Consider the following 20,238-nt stretch of genomic DNA (forward strand, 5'->3'; position numbering starts at 1 on the left):
GAGTCATGTATATTGCAAAATATGGTTGATAGCTCACTCCACCAAGGGCGTGCTGTCCCGAGGGGGCCTTTTCTTAAACTTTTTTGTTTCCATGTACCACCAATATGATCCTCTTGATATGGTATGGTAATCATATCAATCGAGTGCACATCAAAGATGGAGCGGGTCAGTGGCTATGGATCACGTGGGGATAATTTTGAGTATACTTTAGTGGATCTTGGGTTACATTTACATGTTCCACTGTTACGTATGACTACCCTAACCCAACAATAACAACTGACTCATTGTAGTCCTCAATATAACACATTCCACTTTGATCCACTCTCGACATATTCGGTCAGTAGGTCGAAGTAGATCAGTAGATCATGGTGACACGTGGTGAGTCAGAGTGGATCGTGGTTTGATGAAAATGGTGTTTGCTTACACAATATTTTTGTTTGAGCATAGCAGTTTTTCCAGAAAAGATGATTTTTTTGTTTGTTTGTTTGTTCGATAAGGTTTCGTGCAATGTTCTCCATTCTCCAATCACTAATTAAATGTTAATGACATATTTCGTGGTAATCAAGTGTAGATATTAATACATTATATTACATAATGGTACATACTCTGACATGAAAAAGGAATCCTTGCTGTGCCTCGTATTTGGAAGGTTTCCATAATCCACCTCCGTCTTTCCTTTTGATACACGTGGTCACAGATGGGAAATATCTTCCAAGAAGTATTAATATTACGACTGTTCTGGCATCTGGAAAAGAATGAAATATCAAGAACATTTGTAGGTAATTAATTTACGCTTATACAGCGAGGTCCGGAAGTGGGCGTACCTCTTAATTGGTGTTTTCTGACGGTTTTTGGTTTTACCTACATTTGTTTGGTAACACTGCTTGGCATTGTCTGGAAACATTGCTATCCATTTGTTTTCTGCTTGGTAACAGTTATCAGATCAGTTCCTGGCCGCTGGATTGGAAGAGGTTGTGCATCCAGCTCTTTGCCAGGCCTCCAAGAAGTCCCGATCTGACGATATCAGACAATGCTCCCTGGGCTTTCATGAAGCAACACGTAAGAAACACTCGATATCACACAACGCAGGAATTACGAGCAGCTGTGGAACACGCCTTCATCCTCGTTGACTCCGGAGTATCTCCGCAAAACATCTGCCAGAACTTTGTGCAGAATTCAGTTGTGTTATGACATGGATGGTGATCATACCTTTGTTTACGACTCTTACGACTTTAAGGTAGCTGTGTACAGACATTCTACCATAACTAACACTATACTGTTGAAACTAAAGGGGGGTACGCCCACTTTTGGACCACTTTATACTAATTTATTTGAATGTAAGTGCTAACTTTCTGACTGCATTCATTCTCATACCTGCAGAGGTTTGCTCTGTGATACGCAATGAATACTGTATATTACTTTAAGTCAATAATCAAAGAAAAAAGGAAATTACGTTTTGTAAGCAATGGACAGCAGTCTGAAAAAAAACACACACAAAAAGTATCATCTTTTGTAACTACACCCAGATTCGGCAAAGGGATAATGCGATGTTTCTTATATGCAAATATTGGGTCCAAATAATGGTGAAAACTAATCTTAATACGATACTTATCTATCGCCTATAAGTACGTGTATAAAAGCTGTACATGAAGTATATTATTTCAAGAACCAAAGGTTAAAGTCAACGTATGTATTTCTCTTTGGGAAGTTGCAACAGATACGGATAAAAAGAGAGAAATTGAACAGCTTAATGAATCAAAATAGACAATTAACAACAAGTTAAAGACTATACGCTGCGGAAAAGTTCTTTCGTCACAAATTCTAAACATTAGTTTCATTCATTGCTACAAAAGGGATTTCATATCTGCTTATTAACCCTACTGAATCTATCTTCTTCATATACTGTTATTCAAGTAATTACTGATTTCAGGGATGTAAACTGGTCACTGAACTCAGTATTTCAGACTCTTTGGGAGATTAAACGAAAAATGTTCAATTACTACACAGCAGTTGAAATATTTCTCGTGATCTGAGCTCAATAATGAAACAAAAGAATAACAGAGCTTTTTTAAGTGCTCGATATGTTGTCGATTTACAATTATCATTTATTTTTCTTCTAGATTTTGATTTATTCTGCTCGGACTTACGACTAAAAGGAGACAAGGGAAAATTGCCGGAGCACCTGTAATTGATCTTTTCTTTGCTTACGGGAGTAGGCTGAACAGTGTTGCGTTTTAATAATTATAGTGAACAATACTTAATGAAATAATAAACAATGTGTACACCATTTCTCCACAGTCAAAACTTACTTCCATGCACTTCGATAAATTTTATTATAATTAGCAATTTTTAAAAAAGGGGGCAGGAAGGACTCGTAAACCTTATTCGCCTTCTGTGCAGATGGTATGGTAAAAATCAATACTGGATAATGAAAGTGTAAGTGTAAAGGCTAATATGAAACAGAGAAACAAAAGAGAACTTCTTCAGAAGGGAATTGGGAGGGGAGGGGATGAGAGTACAATGCTGTGACACTTAAAATGCGTCTTGATTTGTATACTTCAACAAACTTTTCTTATTAGATTACGCAATTTCTAGTTTCTTACTCCGATTATTCAAAGTATTCAAATGTTCTCGGAGGGAGTGACCGCCCCTCCCTTTAATCCGTCCGTGGTGTCATTCGTTTGGCTTTTCGCTACTAATTCAAAATGCTTTCCGAAACAAGTTGTCTTCTTGTGACAGCAGGGGGTGGAAGAAACAAACAAACCGTGAAAGGAAGAAAGAAGTGGTTTTGGGCTCTTCCAGTCCAGACCATTCTAACCACTGAGAAGTGAGAATCACAACGTGATTTTTCTGGTAAGAGCGTCCTTTTTAAAGCAGCTAACAAGCAAACAGATGGTCAGCCCTCTTCCCTCTGCAGCATACTTTTTATTCTCTGTTGCCAAACTTACTGAAGAATATATTGCAATTAATCTAACGCATGTAACGTAAATTGGAGACCGTGGTTGGATTTATATGGGTCTTGTCTATTTGTATTAAAAATTTCAAGTCATTACCTACAATACTTTGTTAGAAATTACCATATTAAAATTTACATGTTTTCAAATGGGAAGTTAGAAACATAAGCGAAGAGGTAGAAGATCCCCTTAATAAGAAAAATAATTACCTTCCCTGATGTTCTCCTGCAGCAAAAGTTCTACTAATGTGGCTCCGTCATTTGTTGTTTGTTTGGTCGTGGTAAGTATATGCTGAATCTTCTTTAAGTCTGCATTCCACGTTGAAAAAAATGTTATATCTTTCCCAGGATATAACTGGCCAAAATCAATGTCGATCTGAAAAGTAAAAGAAATTGTTGTCACATATACCTAACGCTGTTTGATGATATAATGTTCTATGCTTTCTTCTCTTTATACAAATGTTTGGTAGTATAGTTTCCTTTGAAGTTCATTAAATAATCTTTGTTTCAACAGAGCGTTTTTAATCAAGTTATGAACATCAATGGCATTCACCCCACTATAGTATCCATTTTCAGAAAATACTATGTCTGATTGAAAAAGAAATCCCAAAGTAGGCATGTAAAAAACAATTACTTAGAGTGGAACTGATAAAATACACGCAAATATAAAACAAACTTCCAAGCGCTTTCGCATTTATGGAGTCGTCATACAGGGACGCAAAGACGAAAGTGGAATAAGAAATAGAGAAAGACACAAGGACCGCACCTATACCAACAGTGATTTCTCCACAAGGTTCTCTACTTTCTCGTATGAGTACTTGACAGCAGTCACGTGATCACATGACCACCATAGCACCTAGCAGAAATATGGCAAAATGAAATGAAATCTTTGAGTTTTACGTCTCACGGTTACGCCGGTTAGGCTAAAGGAGACGGTGATGATGAGAGATGAATGAAATGGTGGAATGAAGAAAGTGGGAGAACCCGAGAAAACCCACGAGCACGGTGTTTCTACACCACAAAGTCCACACGGCGGGAGCAGGGTTTGAACCCGGGACCCCAAGCACCGGAGGTGAACGCTCTACCACTGAGCCACCGCGCCCCCCCAGAAATATGGCGTAACTCGTCTTACTCTGTATCTTTCTTCTTCCACTTTCGTCTTTCTCTTCCTGCCTAACAAAGCCATAAAAGGTGAAAACTCTTACAAGCTTTTTTTTCTTTCTTAAATCTTTGCGCGCATGTACTGCACGTGTATTTTATCTAATTTCTGGTAACTGTTTTATACATTGGTTGGTTTTTAATTACACAAAAACGCGTCTTTAACGTAAGCTTACATAATTCTGAACCTTCTGCCGCTGATGCTGGTATATTTGTAAATTAAAATAAACTATTAAATGTTTTCATAGGAACATTATCAACAAGAGTGAGGATGTGGGGCTGATCGGGGAGCGGGCTGGGTAGCGTAGAGGTTAACTTATTGGCATTGTACGTCGAAGACAAAAGATCTATTTTCGGCCCACTCGCACTTTTTCACTCTGATTTTTCATTATTTCTGAATCTATACAGGTTTTGGTGTACTGAAAATCCGGTTGATTTTCTCAGAATTACTAAACGTTCTACCTGCTACAAGATGCACCATCTCGTCCATCAGCTTACTCACAGGAAAAAATTAGAACCGAAAAACTCCGAAACATAGTGCAAGACAGGGTACAACTTCATACACCGAAAAACATTTATAAACTCTCTCGCCTCATGCTAGGTGCTTTTTTTGCAAAGAAAAACTGCCGTGTTCGCAATTTATATATAGCATCAACATAAGACCCTTATGTTCATGATTTTTTTTTTAACTCATTAAATTTTGTTACTCGTTTTTTTTTTTTTTTTTCATTTTCCTTTAAGTACAGTTAAGTACAGAAGTGTGATACGGAATTACACTTCTATAAAATAATATAAAGGTATTTTCTTTCTTCGGTTACATTCATAAAATAATAATAGAAAGATGTAAACTTCTTAGCAATATCACTACACTTACAAGTGTGTATCCAAGAGGCTGTTTTAAAGCAGGAAATTCCTTGAAGTAGGAGCTGATATCCTTCTTTGACTGAATGTAATTTGCTCTCCGATTTAATGTCGTTTGTTTCCACAGATCACACACTTTCTCCCATGGCTCTATATTATTTCTCAACCACGTGAGAGCTTCCTCGGCAAATTCATCAGTGGACTCTGAAAATAAAGGACACCATCTACATAATTCAGTGTGAAAGAAACGTACATACTCAGTATACGTAAATACATATGTATTAATTTCTAGGACAGAAGTACAAGAAATAATATTTCAATAAACATGTGAAACAGACAGTATTATACTTCTGAACACAAATGTCATATGAGGTGTTCGGAACATGTATTTACAAAACGTCCCGTTAATATATGAAAGCAGTGATAGAGTTTTACACACAGATGAACAGCAGATATACTGATTGCACAAATTCACGGAAATTTGTTGATTTATAATGAAGGTAGTGCCCTTGAACTGTGAATCTGTTGATTGACCATAATACGTGAATATGTTTAACCATGTAAAAAATCGGCACGCATCTCTTTTAGGAAGTTTTGTACCCTTGTCTGAATATAAGATAGCATAAAACACTATGCATCGTGATTTACTGATAAAATTATAATACAGAATTTATGAACATGAAAGCAAATAAATGAAAAAGAACTATGAACGTACCATCTAAATCGACTTCGGTAGAAGTTGTAGCTGCACACCGGTTTCTCAAAGGCAAAACACCACTTTGCCGCAAATACCTTCTTGTGTTGCAATATCTGTCCCAAAGTTTCCCTCTTGCCAAAACCTTCTTCCCTTGAGCAACTTTATAGGGGACGTAGTAAGTATGCTATTTGAAAAACAAATCACTGTTATAATATACAGTCCTGATATCCTATTGCACAACACAAAATTACAATTAAACTATATTATTTCCACAGAGAAACAAAATACATGGAAACCTGTTTAAAACGAAACTTATATAAACCGGAAATTTGCCGAAGATGAATAGTTTTTAGTCCCGGCAACTCTGTCTGATTTGCCATATGGTAAAGATTTTTCTCTTAACTGATTGCCAGCTCGAAACGTAGGGGCACTGTAGTCTGTCTGTCTCTGCGTTGGCGTTACTACTGAACTTCTGTTTTCAATAGTTAAGATCTTTCGACCGTGAACAAGAATGGAGATAATGTTTCTGTTATTTAAGTTACCTGTTTCCTGTTTTTGTTGATACACACATAAGCACTTTTCTACTGTCAAAACTTTCTTTATAAATTAAAGACTTACTGCTTGCTACTCCGTCATTACACATGCATTTCCAAGAATTCGGTCATTTTTGAAAAAAAAATGGTAGAAATTTAGACCAGTTGTTGAAAATTTCCATTGTTTCTGCTGCAGAAAATGTGGTTTCAGTGTGGCGTGTTTGTGTGCCCAGTGTTGTGTACAAATACGGCAAAAACAAATGTTATTGTTACTTTGGAGGACACAATACGATTATTGAAGAGAGAAAAAGAGACAATGTTTGTAAAATATAAAGTTCATTTCAAATGTTGCAAACGCAAATTTCCAACACTGAAACCCAGAAAATGAAAACAATCCTTAAAAGGCGGTGAAAATGTAAAGAGGAATGTGAGAGGAAATACATAATAAAATAATACATACTTGTAGTTTCTACTTTAAGCGTCTGTCTTATTCAAATAAGTTCACTTTGTAAATTGAGTTTATGTTGTAAAAACATTTTTGTGTTAATTAATCTTTCACCTCAACCATTTTAACCTAGGTATAGTACTACGAGATTATTTTTACCAGCAGTTATTGTTACAGAACTTAACTTTTCGAATTTGCACACAACGGAAAATTATTTTGTTCCTTGACGTTCCGTCTTATACAAGTTTCACTGTATATATATGCTGTAAATTAGACATATTGGAATTTCTTTTTTTTTTCTGGATTCCTTTAGTACTTCAATAAAATGAGCATTGAAAAATGTATTCTGATAAGTTATGGAAAACGTTCACTTGTAAGTTAAATTGTAAATTTCTCCTTGTTCTGAAGACAATGATAAAATAAATATTAATACAATTAAGTCTAATTTTCAATGGGTGTTCAGAAACTATACCGGCGAAATCGGAAGATGATAGTTAATATAATTCTAAGCAAAAAAGCTTCTACACATATCCGATTCTCAGCGGCCTGACACCTACAGGTTGGTAACAATTCTGTACATTTTTCCAAAACAAAAATGTATTACTCATCCTGTATTTTTTCTAAAGGTCATCTATGATGCATTTGAATGGTGACAGAATGGCCTTTCCAAGGGTATATGGCACGTGACGATAGTTGCGTTGGAAGGAGCCTCATGAAGCTAATTTTCAGAACAAAATATCTTTCTTCCAAGAGCTTCAAGAAACACGGTTGCCAACACTGTCGCCAAATAGGAACGACAAAAAATTACGCATCAACTTCAATTTTTATGCTGAATAATGTCGCAAATTTATATTATATATATATATATATATATATATATATATATATATATATATATATATATATATATATATATATATATATAGGATGGTGCATTTAAAATTTGCCACCCCTATATCTTCGAAACGACTGCGAATATGAGAAAACGCTAAAACACGTCCATCATTATTTTAAGGGGCTTGAATTTTCAGCTATAAAAGATCCCCCTAAACACCCCATATAGCGGTATCTGGAGTCAACTTGAAAATTTTAAATAGCAAAGGGGGTCGAGTGATATATCGTTGGAAAGGTCTCGACAAGAGAAATATTTTACCTAGAGTTTCAAGTCCCTATGTTGACTCCATCTAAAATGGCTCGGGTTCACATTCTTTCCAACGATATATCACTCGACCCTCTTTGCTATTTAAAAATTTGAAGCTGACCCCATGTACCCCCATATGGGGGTACCTGGAGTGGACCGTTTATAGCTCAAGATTCAAGCTCCTTAAAATAGTGATGGACATGTTTTTGTGTTTTCTCATATTTACAGTCGTTTCGAAGATACACTGGGTGCCAACGGACTTTATGGACACAAAATGGGAACCCCCGCCATTTAGGATAGGGTCAACATTGGGACTTGAAACTTTTGGCAAAATATTTCTCTTGTCTAGACCTTTCCAACGATGTATCACTCGACCCCCTTTGCCATTTAAAATTTTCAAGTTGACCCACGTACCTCAATAGGGGGGTACCTGGGGTGGACTTTTTATAGCTCAAAATTCAAGCCCCTTAAAATAATGATAGACGTGTTTTTGCCTTTTCTCATATTCGCAGTCGTTTCAAAGATATAGAGGGTGGCAAATTTTAAATGCACCACCCTGTATATATATATATATACTACAGTATCAGAAAGAAAAATAAAATTGTCCTTATACAATCGAACTACTTTTATTAAAATGAAGAAAGTTTTTTTCTTCCTCCACAACTTCCCTTCCAACTCCACTATCGTCATATATACATCAGTGGAAAGGTACTTCCATTGCCGTTCAAATACGCCATGCGTCATCTCTTTAAAGTACATACAGGATGAGTAATAAAATTTTGTCCTGAACAAATTTGTATAAAATATTTACCAACCTGTAACTATCAGACCGTTGAAAATTGAACATATTCTTATGGGATCATTTTTGCTTAGAAGTACATCAGCTATTATCTCCAAAAGTTGTCAGTATGATTTCCGAACAATCTTCAAAGAATCATAAAATACTCCACGACTTTTAAATTTTTTCCAGTGAACGCAAAGAAAAACGAAAAATTAGCAATATACAAGAATTCCCTCACCTAACTGAATTTTACACAAACCTTGTTTTCAGACGGAAACAATCGTACAATCGCCTCACTTATTGAAATGAATGACTGTCTACTGATCCTGTAAGACAGAAAATGAAATTTCACAAAGCAATTCCCATAGAAGCTTGAATAAATATTAAGAGACGACGCTCCATTGGGGAGGAAAAAAAAAAACACTTGTTTATAAATTTTAAACTGACACACAATCATAGTATTCGTCTTGCGAATAAAATCAGAAAAACACACTGCTGAACAAGACTGTACTTTTAATATAAAAATATATTTACACGTGACGTTTCGATCTTCTAGCCAAGATCCTCATCAGAGTGTACGTCTGATGAGGATCTTGGCTAGAAGATCGAAACGTCACGTGTAAATATGTTTTTATATTAAAAGTACAGTCTTGTTCAGCAGTGTGTTTTTCTGTTTCTTATAAATTTTGTAACACTGGCACTAAAGAAAGAAGTGAATGTTTAGTTTCATTAAGTCAGGCAAATAAATGAACTGTAATATTTAATACAACTCAACGTGTTCCAAGTTACTGCAAACAGTTATTAATCAATCCAAAGGGTGCTATGCAGTCATCAGAACACTTTCAAATTCCAACTGATCCATATTGTTGTGTACCACAATGAGCAACTAACGAATTAATGTGTTTGAACTTTTGCTTTGATAATTTCAATGCATTTTGAGACCAAATTAATCCTAAAAACACAACTACAAACATACTTGTAATATAGATCATAAGTGAAAAATACTGTCACGGTGATAAACGCAATCAATACCGTCGAATATGTGCCATGTGAAAACGAGATTCTACTCGGAATTCTTAGTGAAGACGATAAATGTATAGGACAGCAATTACTTAATATTTAAGACTATTGCATTTACATTATCTTTAACATACGATACCACAAAATTTAACGAAACGATCTGTACCTTTTATCTGCGCCAATATATCGAACGATGACATCTGTTAATAAACTGCGAGCTCTGCTATTAAGATTCCCAAATTCTTGTGCGTAGATAATACTTCTTTTCCTTGCAGTGAACTATTCAGAATCTTCTGCAAGTCCTAGAACAAGGTACTTGTGATCATAGAATTTGAAATAAAACAAAACTTAAACAACAAAAGCAAAACTATAAAATAATTTGATATCACTTATGTTAAGATCACATAAACGTGAATACGTATAACCAGACGTATTTTATTTCAAAAATTTACAAAAAGAAACTCTTGTTTTCTACGAAAAACAAAAACGAGCATGAGCATGTATGTGTAAAAGTACACATATGTCCCAAATTTCGTCGAAATGGGTGCAGTTTTTTTTTTTTTTTTTTTTTTTTTTTTTTTTTTTTTTGATATCTGGTGATTACCTGAAGAAGAATTTCATTTTCAACGCATCACAACTTTGACAATTTTTCACATGGAAATTTTATTTTGATGTCACTTGCAATCTTTTCTACCAGAAAACAAATGTTTTAAATTTCATTCATATCTGTTTCGTAGTTGTCGTAAACGAACAACGCCGAAATGCCATTTTTTGTATTCTAGAAGCGTAAGCACTAGTCGATCTACTTTTTAAAGCCTTGCTTGCAGGGCGACCGTCCTGCCTGATAACGTAGAGTTGGTTTTTAGTTTAGCGTCCCTTTCAGCAGCGAGGCTATATGAGACGTGGACCTACTGATTAACGTGGATTCTGTATATTTTTCTCTGAAGGCTATATGTATGCCAAGTTTCAACTTTCCACGTCAACTGCCAGTTCCATTATTTTGTCAGTTAATGGCACGATGAAAAGTTTGAAACTTCCGGCTTTTATCCTAACTTAACGTACGCTCTAATGCAACGTGTGAACCAGATAATTGCTAAGGAGAAGTTCTATAACACAGGTTCCCCATATAAATTAGCAAGGTTGGTTCCTTTCTGTACCAAAATTTAAATTTTATTTCACAGAATATTGCTAGCGAGCGTCAGCAAGTGAAAGCGGGTTAGAAGACCGCAGGATACGTTGTTTTCTGTTTTTATTACAGCTAAATGGGAAGTGGGACATGTGTTCTAGAACCTTGTAATTTCTATGACGTTTATATTTTCTTCTCGCTTATTACAAAGCTAAGGCATTACTGCCGCATCGCCGGACCAGTATTAGAATCGAAAAAAAGTACCAAAATGTACTGTATACGGATATATTTCGTTGGACTACATTAACTTACATTAGATTACCTCACATTAGGATAAGGGCATAAAAAACTACAGTGCAAAAAACACAAACCAACTTGTGCTAGGTGGCCACTAAGTGCACGAATGCTATCTAACCGAGCCAAGGTAGGGCGGAGCTAGCGGACCAGCGCGGTAGTGCCCCCGAAGGGAGCAGGCGCGTCAGCGACGATGTGTACACGCGTAAGCGAGGGTACTGAAAACATCTGGTTTCCGCAATCATATACATTTCAATAGCACTTGCCATACTCCTCTTCGCGCCACTACATCATAACAACTATATCTCTCCGCGAAATGGTCCATCCGCCTCCACATACAGTGTCGCTTACAACATCAAAAATAACCAATTTCTTCATTTTTACTATTCCCCTTACATGACTTTCACTCATTCTTGCTCATAAACAAACAAACAAACAAACAAAAAAAAATTTAACTGACCCGGCAAATTTTCTAAAACTGTTCCGGTGATACACCAGTTAACCCCAAAGCTAAATAAGCTCCATTTCGTGGGAACAATCACATACAAAATTATTATGAATACTTGACTAATTTCAGTAAACTGTGAGATCAACTAAGCTTATATATTAGTTTCATTAGATCATGGTCCCTTGTACGAAGGTACTGAATGTTTAAACTTAGGTCAAGCTTCAGTACTGCTGAATGGGCTGACTGGTAAATAATTTGTGAACTACTGGTACATCATTTGAGGAATTAGTTGACCTCTGACCGAGTCTGATCGGGTTAGATCACTTCTTGAGGTCAAAACCGAGCACTCAATCCAATCAGCGCCCCACCTTTACTTAGTTTTAAATAGGGACTTTGTTTACTCCACTTTAATTTAACCTAAATATATTTAAAAAAATGAACTGGTTCAAACAAAATATCGGATTTAAAAAGAAAATGGTTTCTGCAAAACCTGTTATTTATGTGCTTTGAAGTTTGACATCACCATCATGAATTAAATTAAAAGTGCAAAGGTGGTGTCACTTAGTGTAACACAAAGAGAAAGGCCTTCTGTAATAATTTGAAAGCGACAGAAGCACACTTAAAAAGCATTAAATCGTAACCTATCGTGTTTTCTTTTTGCTACACATACCTAAACTAGCCTATATAACCATACTTTCGCTCGCTGTCGCTTGTTCAGCATTAATTAGTAAAAATTAAGGGTGAATTATTATTAAAATTCTTGATCCCATCTGTACTGTTTGTAGAAAGTAATAAGGGCACAAAGTATAACAATTAAGGGGTTAAATTCCAAAGTTGGACGTCCGTTTTCAGCAAAATTTTGAAACTTGCACGGAAGATACGTATAATTTGATCGTTTGTGTGCTTGATAATATATAAAGATAATACAACAACACTCTCTCTATTTGTTATATATAATTGGTTATAAACATGGGACTACTAAGCGAGCGAAGAGAACTACCTCGCGCAAGGTAACCGAATAGTTGCATTGTGGGAAAGTAACGAGCATTCATAATATCAATATTGCGGGTAATATACCGAATCGCTGTACGGGATGTGAACTGACAGTGTTGAATTTCGTGAAGCTCCCGTCGAAGGGTACTTCTATTATAGATCCTAACGTAACCTAACCTAACCTACACTTTCTCCCAACTCGCGAAATTGAAAAATTATACATTTTAATAGCTTTTACGCAATTTTGGTAGAAAAGTATCGGACGTCCAACTTCGGAATAAATGCCCAATTAAGTAAAACTCAACGTAGAAATATCAACATAGGACCACTATGATCCTCAAGCATCGAATCGTTCTGCAAAAGCTTAAGCCTCTTCCAAATAGTACGAACTCTCATATTAATAATAACCTTTCTCTCAACTTTTCACACAAACATCTTACAAGAAGTCTTAAATCATTATTATACCTTATATAATTTCATCTGTACATTTTCGGGCTTAAGTTTAGATTTGCCCCTCCAGTTTCCAACCTACGAAAATGCAGTTAAAACATTAAAAATTGTTAGGTTAGGTTAGATTAGGTTACCTGGTAAGACTTTAGTTAGACTAGAACAGTGACTGAAACAGGTTCTAATATCGTAATTCCGAGTAAAAACGGGCTAGAATCTCTAAACTTACCCTCAATTGCGTGAACACATCGTGTCTCTATTTTGAAGTATTTTGATTTGGTGATAATAAAAATAATATTTTGGAAGCGTCATAAATGCTTAATAATACACTATTTCGTACAAGGGACTTTCGTTGCTTGTGCGCAATACAATTCAAATAAACATTTACAAATACATATCTTCAATTTACATATTGAAACTTACTGACTATCCACTTACCTTGAAATTTCATTATTAGGGTTTCTAAACCCCACTCTTTTAAGATATTTTCGTAATTCATATTAACTATAGAATCCATTATGGCGGCTACATGACAACTCGTAAAAGGCGGGATTTCGCATAGTTGCCATAACAAGAGTTTTATATTGTAATAGCCATTCTAACCATAATGCTATCGCTATTTTAGCAATACTAAATAATCTGGTTATATAAACAATATGCATGATATTATTAACCATACTAATATTAGCAATATTTTTTTCTTACAACAGCCATACTAAAAAAATAGGTGTTGTATAAATAACAAATCAGTATTTATACATCAACTATACTATAGTCAATATTAATTTACCAATTAGCAATACTCATCAACAATGCTTTTATTGTCAATTCAGCTATACCATTTTTTAGAGTGTATCGCTTCGAGTACTCCGAGGAAAGCCGGAGCATCTTGGCCGTCGAGTCGCAGCCGAGGTGGTTTCTCTTCAAGGCGACCTGTTGGGGCACGACATGTGAACGGCACAAGCACGAACGTCATATGTGAATTAAGAAAGAAGAAAGAAAAAGAAAACCCAATGAATTTCCAATGTCAAAGTCTGAAAACAAACTGTGTGAACTACGGCACAAACGAAGCACGACATGAGGACACCCTATGTGTCAACTAGCCTTAAAGGAGACGCAGAAATAATGAAACTGAATAAGAATGTGAAAGGAAATCGGGAATTTCCCGAGAAAATCCATAGCCTCGATGTTGTCCATCACAGACGCGCATGGCCAGGATCGAACTAGGAACCGTCGCACCAGAGTGCTCTACCATATTTTGTTTTTTAATTCACCCCGATCAGGACATTTGTTTACAAGGTCTTTGAATTAATTGTGTTCAATTTCTAAATTATTCACCGTGACAAGGACATGAACACGGAAACTTCAAGCCACTAATTCTATTCAGCCACTAATTCTATTCAGCCACTGTGTCCTCTGTTCACCTTCGTCTTTTTCCTAGTGATTGAGTGGTCAGCGTTGCTGCAATGAGTTCTCCATAGGAATTGGGATTCTTATCCTAAGATCTTAAACTTGTATGGTATACAAAGTTTTCGAAATTTGGTAACATTTTTATGACTAATATATGCCTTGCTAATAGTGTGGTTCTATGAGTTTGCTAATAGGGATTGGTTCCGAAATGTCTTTCTTTCTTTCCTTTTAACAAGGAGTAGTATCCTTGCTGGAAAAATATGAATAATTCTTTTCCTCGTAAAGTTGAGGTGTTTTCTTAATGGACACCCTGTAATAATTAAACAAGCAATATGTAAATACATGCCCTGTAATACTGATTAATTGAGCGTCAATAATTACCTGCATTGTTTTACCTCAATCACGAACTTCGTACATTGTTATCAGCAGACAGCAATCAATCAATCAATCAATCAGGTATTTGACAGTCTCAATTCTGGAGTGTCGGGTTCCGGCTAGAAATCTTGCTTCATGAGATAGCGACTATGTGATGAATCAGCATGTGAGATAATACTTGAAATGCAAATCGCAGTTTCCGTCGATTTATTAAATAGATGATGATGTAGGTGATCTGTATAGGTACTAGCTGTGGTTGTTCGTAGAGTTCTTAGTTAAGCTGCTGCCACTTTGAAGATAGTGGATGCGATCATAGGTTACGACCAATCACAAGTTGTCATAAGAGTTGGAGAACTCTTATGCTACTGTTGGTCATGATAAGGCACTCTTTAACTTGATGACAGAAGGTCAGTGAAGAGTTTCATGCGGATTGTGAATTTACTGAATATATCAAGAGGGGCATGTAGGCTCGAAGTGTGTGTACTATATTGGAAAGTTGGAGATCCCTCAGCAGCTGTAGGAGAATTCTTTCATGGTTGTCATTAGATCTTCAGAGGATGAACTGTTTCCGGAGGATGTCTTGGGTGATGCAGTGAAGAAGTGCCTGAGGCGTAAGTTGATGACTGTAATCTGGTTGACTCTGATCTTGAAGTGGAGGAAGCAGAGTTGACTTGAAGAAGTGCAGAATACGAATTTGTGTGTGTGGATAGCTTGAAGTAATTGTTAAATACGTGGTCATCCTGAGAAATTTGCTGGATGAGCTCCCTTGCAATTAACACATTTTTGCCCGAGTGTCTCTGTTTTTTTTTTTTTTTTCGCATAAGTATGCTCTGCTCTCATCACCAATCCATCCCACCTCGATTCAAACATCGTAAATACTGCTTTGTACGCAATTAAATTTGGTGAATATCTATTTTTATAGAACGACGAGCAATGCAGTCTGTATTGCCCCTAAAACGTACACAACCTGGATGTCATTAAGAACTGACTATGGTTCACAGTACCTTTATATAAATATAAATTTTGACACTTCCAATCCTATCTCGAGTCGAAAATTGAAAAAAAAAAACTGCTTCGTACACGATTAAATTTGGTAAAGACCTATCTGTGTACAAAGTTTTGTGGCTGTCGGTGACTTCTTTTTTTATGCGAAATCTTATTATAGACACACAGACACATACGCTACTTTGTGTTTATTAAGATGTTTCTGGTCTTAAATGAATTACGTGAACAGAATTAGTTTTTGAACATACCTCGTATGCTTATTAAGAACTTTTTTTTTTAGTAAAGCTTTTTCTTCTTTCTTTATACATAAATGGTGTATGTTTGACCCGCAATTAACAAAGACTATCCCCCTAAAAAAAAAAATCAATGCTGTAGCTAAGAGGAAGATTCTTCGTTTTGTTTAGTCATTGTGGATGGAATTGGTTTCCACCAAGTTAGTAAGGGAAAATGAAGAGAAAAGAGGGAAAGGGGGAATGAGGGGGCGAGGAACACCAGTTACCCTTCAAATCAAAACATGTTACCCAGAAATAGAGAGAGAAAGATTTTGTTATCCTTACCACTATATATGCATTACGAATACATACGTACGATATAGTGCAATAATGCAGTTTCAGGTCATGGTACAGAACAGAGGGACCAATTGGGAGCGTGGCCAGTATATAAGTGCAGGCGGGGTAAAGGGGTAAGTGGGGGTAAGGTACAAATTATACAAAGTTCCTCTCTCTTTTTTTTAATTCTATCTTTCTTTTTCACCTCTTTAGCCCCGCTTCAGTTATACAACCCAGCACCAAAAGGGTGGGGAAAGGGCGGAGACACTTCTTCACATTTTAACCCCCTCCACACACACATACTATATATATATACTCAAACCTCGTTTGCCTTAGAGCTCTTTAGCCTAGCCAAGCTCGTGTTTCGAACCTACCCCCAGTCTTCCTTTAATTAACAGAAAGTGGTTCATTAGAGCTTATTCATTAAAGCAGAAAGTAATTAGTGAACTCTAATGAATGCCGTAATAATCTAACACTGACTCTACCTATTTTCTCTGTTATTCTCTCTTTCTCTGACAGATTTGGACTCTCTCTTTCTCTCTAGTTTCCGCTTCTATCCATCTCTCTTTCCATCATTACTTTTTTTATCTCCTCTTATATTTTTAAATTTATTATTATTATTATCATTATCATTATTTTACCCGCCCCACCAGTTTTGTTTATTTAAATATATATGATGCCGATGCCTTTTGTAATAAAGTTTTTTCTTTTACAATATGAAGATCAAGGAAAGAATACATATATATATTTATGTGTGTGTGTGTGGAACGATCTATTTATACTGTACTAAATACTTCAATGCTTCAATGTAATTTTTCTTCTGCTGCTGTATTCACTATTTCAATCCTTATACTCTTTTACTAATTGCAATTGTTCAGAGGAGATTTTTACTCTCTTTTTTTCTTTCTTTTTCTTCGTTGTGAAAAAGAAAACAAGAGAGAGAGAGAAAGACAGAGGGGGAGAAAGAGAAAAGTTTCCTTCGCCATTTCTAATTTCTTCTATTCCATAGTATACCAAAACTTTACTTCTACATTAATTATTTCAGAAGTTCTTTATTTTTTTTACGATATTGATTTTCTATTTTTATGAAACCTAAGTATATATATATATATATATATATATATATATATATATATATATATATATATATATATATATATATATATATATATATATATATATATATATATATATATATAGTGTTCGTGAACTATATCGACAAACTTTAAGAGGAAAAATTTCCTATAGGCATGAGGCGAAAGTTCATACTTTCGGAGCTAGTACATGAAGAAATAAATTGTACTATGTGCTCTTCCGAACACGATGGACTACGGAGTTTACGGTTCCTAACACTTCCCGACGTTCTGCCGACGTATTCCGTGTTCATTGCTGTCAAGGCTTAGTTTTTTATCCACATTTAAGTCCGTGCATTTCTGGGAATTCTGTTTGGGAACATGTCTGGCAGTAATGCCCTGTAGGAAATTCCTTGCGTCCTATTGCGTACCTGAAATATACATTTTTGGATGGCATATGTATGACATTTTTTAACGCCAATATGCACTCCCACTCCACGGTATCTCGTTTTGGAAGGAACACATGTTACAATTTATTTTTTTCCACAGTTTTTGACTGCCTTAGCTCTGAAACTAAACAGTTTCCCCCACAAATCCGTAAGTCTATATGTACTTCTTTTTCTTATTTTGATGTGAGGAATCATCTTTTAAATTTTGTTGGTATAATATATATTCTCATTGTTAAATAATGTGAAATTACTATTATTAGTATTAATATGTTAATTCGTTTCAGTCGAATCGAAATTCCCACGTGCGCTCTGATCAACCCTGCTTCTACTCACAACTTGCTCGAACTGAGCTCTCCCCATCTGGCTCCCAGGTTTTGCTAACCTGGATGCCAGGTGGTGTGCTCTGGTTGGCTGAGGGTAGCAGCAGGATCGAACCCAAGGCTCGTGAGGCCGTATGTGCTTTATTTTCATTTGTTGCAACAGAAAAATTTAGCATTGTTCAAATTATAAATAAAGTGTGCAATAGGTATAGTAACAAATAAAATATTCTACATGTCTTTTTCTTGAAACAATGAATCACAGCCATATTATCCGAATGGATAAGAACTTGAGAAGGATAATACAATAAAGCTGCAAATGCAGCGGACAAAAATTCTGTGACAAAAATGGAAAGAGGCTGAAGGCCTGTACATTGAAACACAACAGCACCCGAAACATCCACTTCAGCAGTAGCTACAGGAGTAGCATCCAGATAACATTCACATTGTTTCCAAATAGCTTGAGGTTTAGATTGAACATAGTGAAGTACATGTAACAAAAAATTGAAATGTTTTTGGCGTAGTACTGCAAAAACCAATGGGGAGGTAAATTCGTTACAGACTCGCAATATATGACATATCCAGCCAATACTTGGCTTGCTCTTAAGGAGCATAGAAGAAGTGAGGGGGCAGGACTTAGCCATAGTGAAGTAGCTTTCGTCCCTACTCATAGCAATATACCGTATTGAGTTATTGTAAAGATCTACTGACACTCCAAGATACAACTTTTTAACAGGAGTTAACACTGATTTCTCAACATTACTGGCCCACGCAGTAGCTGAGAGAATTTGCGCAGCTTGTTGAAGGGCTTCGACTGATCCTAGTGACAAGATGTCGTCACAGTACACTAAACAACGCATTAAATTCCCCAAATGGTGTTGGAGCTTTTGTATAACAAAACGTTGCATAATTAATGGACTAAGAGCCCAACCGATGTGGAAACGAACAAAACGATAACTTTTCTCACCACACTTGATTCCAAAAAATCTGGTATATAAGCCGAGGCTAATATGGTAAAAACCTTGTGAGAGGTCGATTTTAACCATGTAATAGCTAGAAGTGACAATAGATCAAATATCACTAACTCAATGGAGTGTGACATGAGACACATTTTACAGAAACGAGTCCACTCTGAGCAATGATGGATAACTCGTACAATATTGTTCTTGGGAATGTAAAACACAGGAAACGAGTTATCAATTAAAGAAGATTCTTCAATGACGTCAGAATCACACATTCTTTTAAAACTTGAGTTTGTGCATATTGTGTGCGACTAAGAACACAATGAGCTTGTGAAGGAGGAATGTGCGTACCTTCACTGACACAGCGCCAGGTGTGTCGAAATAAACATTATTTAGCACTACATGGGATATATTATGAAAGGCTGTAAAAGATTCACCTTGAGGATCAGATACAGTGGTATCACTTTCACTAACACTATTACCATCACTATCACCTCCATTTTGTTGTGTAGAGTTGTGGTGAGTTCTTTTGAGGTTCATCCTCATTAGCAAGCATACCACTAAGACAGTTAATGAGATCTCCCCAAAATTCCTAATCATCAGGAAGGTAATACCACTGTTCCTGTATACGTAAATTGCGTAATACGTCCAGTTCCTTTCTTGGACAATGTAAAGAAAAAGAACTCGGGGTTTTTCTAGGAGCCAGCGTATGTCTTCCGGTTGAAGGTCAAGTTCAGCAATAAGTTCTGCCAGAGGGTCTTGAAGTTGCCAAGGTTGATTAGGCGCGTCCTTCAAAGGGTAGGCAGCGTTCCCTCTACTGGGAAAGGAGTCCAGAAGTTTGGGATGTCCTCATTTCTCGGATTTCGGCACCTAGTTAATCTTATACGTCTTCTTCTTAGTCGCCGACGATGTGGACGTCTGAAAGTGCTGTGGTGGTATAGTGACGCTAAGGCCACTGTAAAATTAGCGGTGGCCGGCGGTCACTTTCCAGTTGTATTGTAAAGCAAAGCTCTTACCCGCTTGATTTTTAATTATGAAACACAGGGAAAGCTAATGTGTACCGTCGTAAACCACGTAATCTGGACTCACTTTGCAATCAGATTTAAACTTTCTGGAGAAATCCCTTATACACTTTGGTTCGAAGTATGGAAGCAGTCTGGATTCGTACTCAAATGTATCGATGTTAAAATCCACCATTTTAA

General features: G+C 36.2%; 1 protein-coding gene across 1 annotated transcript; it reads right to left on the reverse strand.

The window, feature by feature from the left end:
- Nucleotides 1-536: 536 nt before the first annotated feature.
- Nucleotides 537-19,576, reverse strand: LOC145679009 (uncharacterized). The gene is made up of 8 exons (XM_081749609.1): nt 19,388-19,576; nt 18,756-18,958; nt 9,756-9,857; nt 8,829-8,895; nt 5,688-5,853; nt 4,986-5,176; nt 3,164-3,329; nt 537-745 (listed from the first exon to the last, which is right to left on the reverse strand). The coding sequence occupies exons 1-8, from the start codon at nt 19,574-19,576 to the stop codon at nt 588-590; spliced, it is 1,242 nt and encodes a 413-aa protein (XP_081605735.1). The 3' UTR covers nt 537-587.
- Between the last annotated feature and the right edge of the window lie 662 nt (nt 19,577-20,238).

Source organism: Thermobia domestica, chromosome 2 (genome assembly GCF_964235325.1).
Source record: "Thermobia domestica chromosome 2, izTheDome1.hap1.1, whole genome shotgun sequence".
NCBI lineage: Eukaryota > Metazoa > Arthropoda > Insecta > Zygentoma > Lepismatidae > Thermobia > Thermobia domestica.

What these genes read in the sequence shown, in the direction of transcription:
- LOC145679009 (XM_081749609.1), bottom strand. Translation starts at nt 19,576, where the DNA reads ATGAACCTCAAAAGAACTCACCACAACTCTACACAACAAAATGGAGGT. An exon ending in TATATTGGCGCAGATAAAAG is followed by an intron (nt 8,896 to 9,755) that starts GTACAGATCGTT and finishes TCTGTCTTACAG; the next exon opens with GATCAGTAGACAGTCATTCA. An exon ending in GCAGGAGAACATCAGGGAAG is followed by an intron (nt 746 to 3,163) that starts GTAATTATTTTT and finishes ATTCTTTTCCAG; the next exon opens with ATGCCAGAACAGTCGTAATA.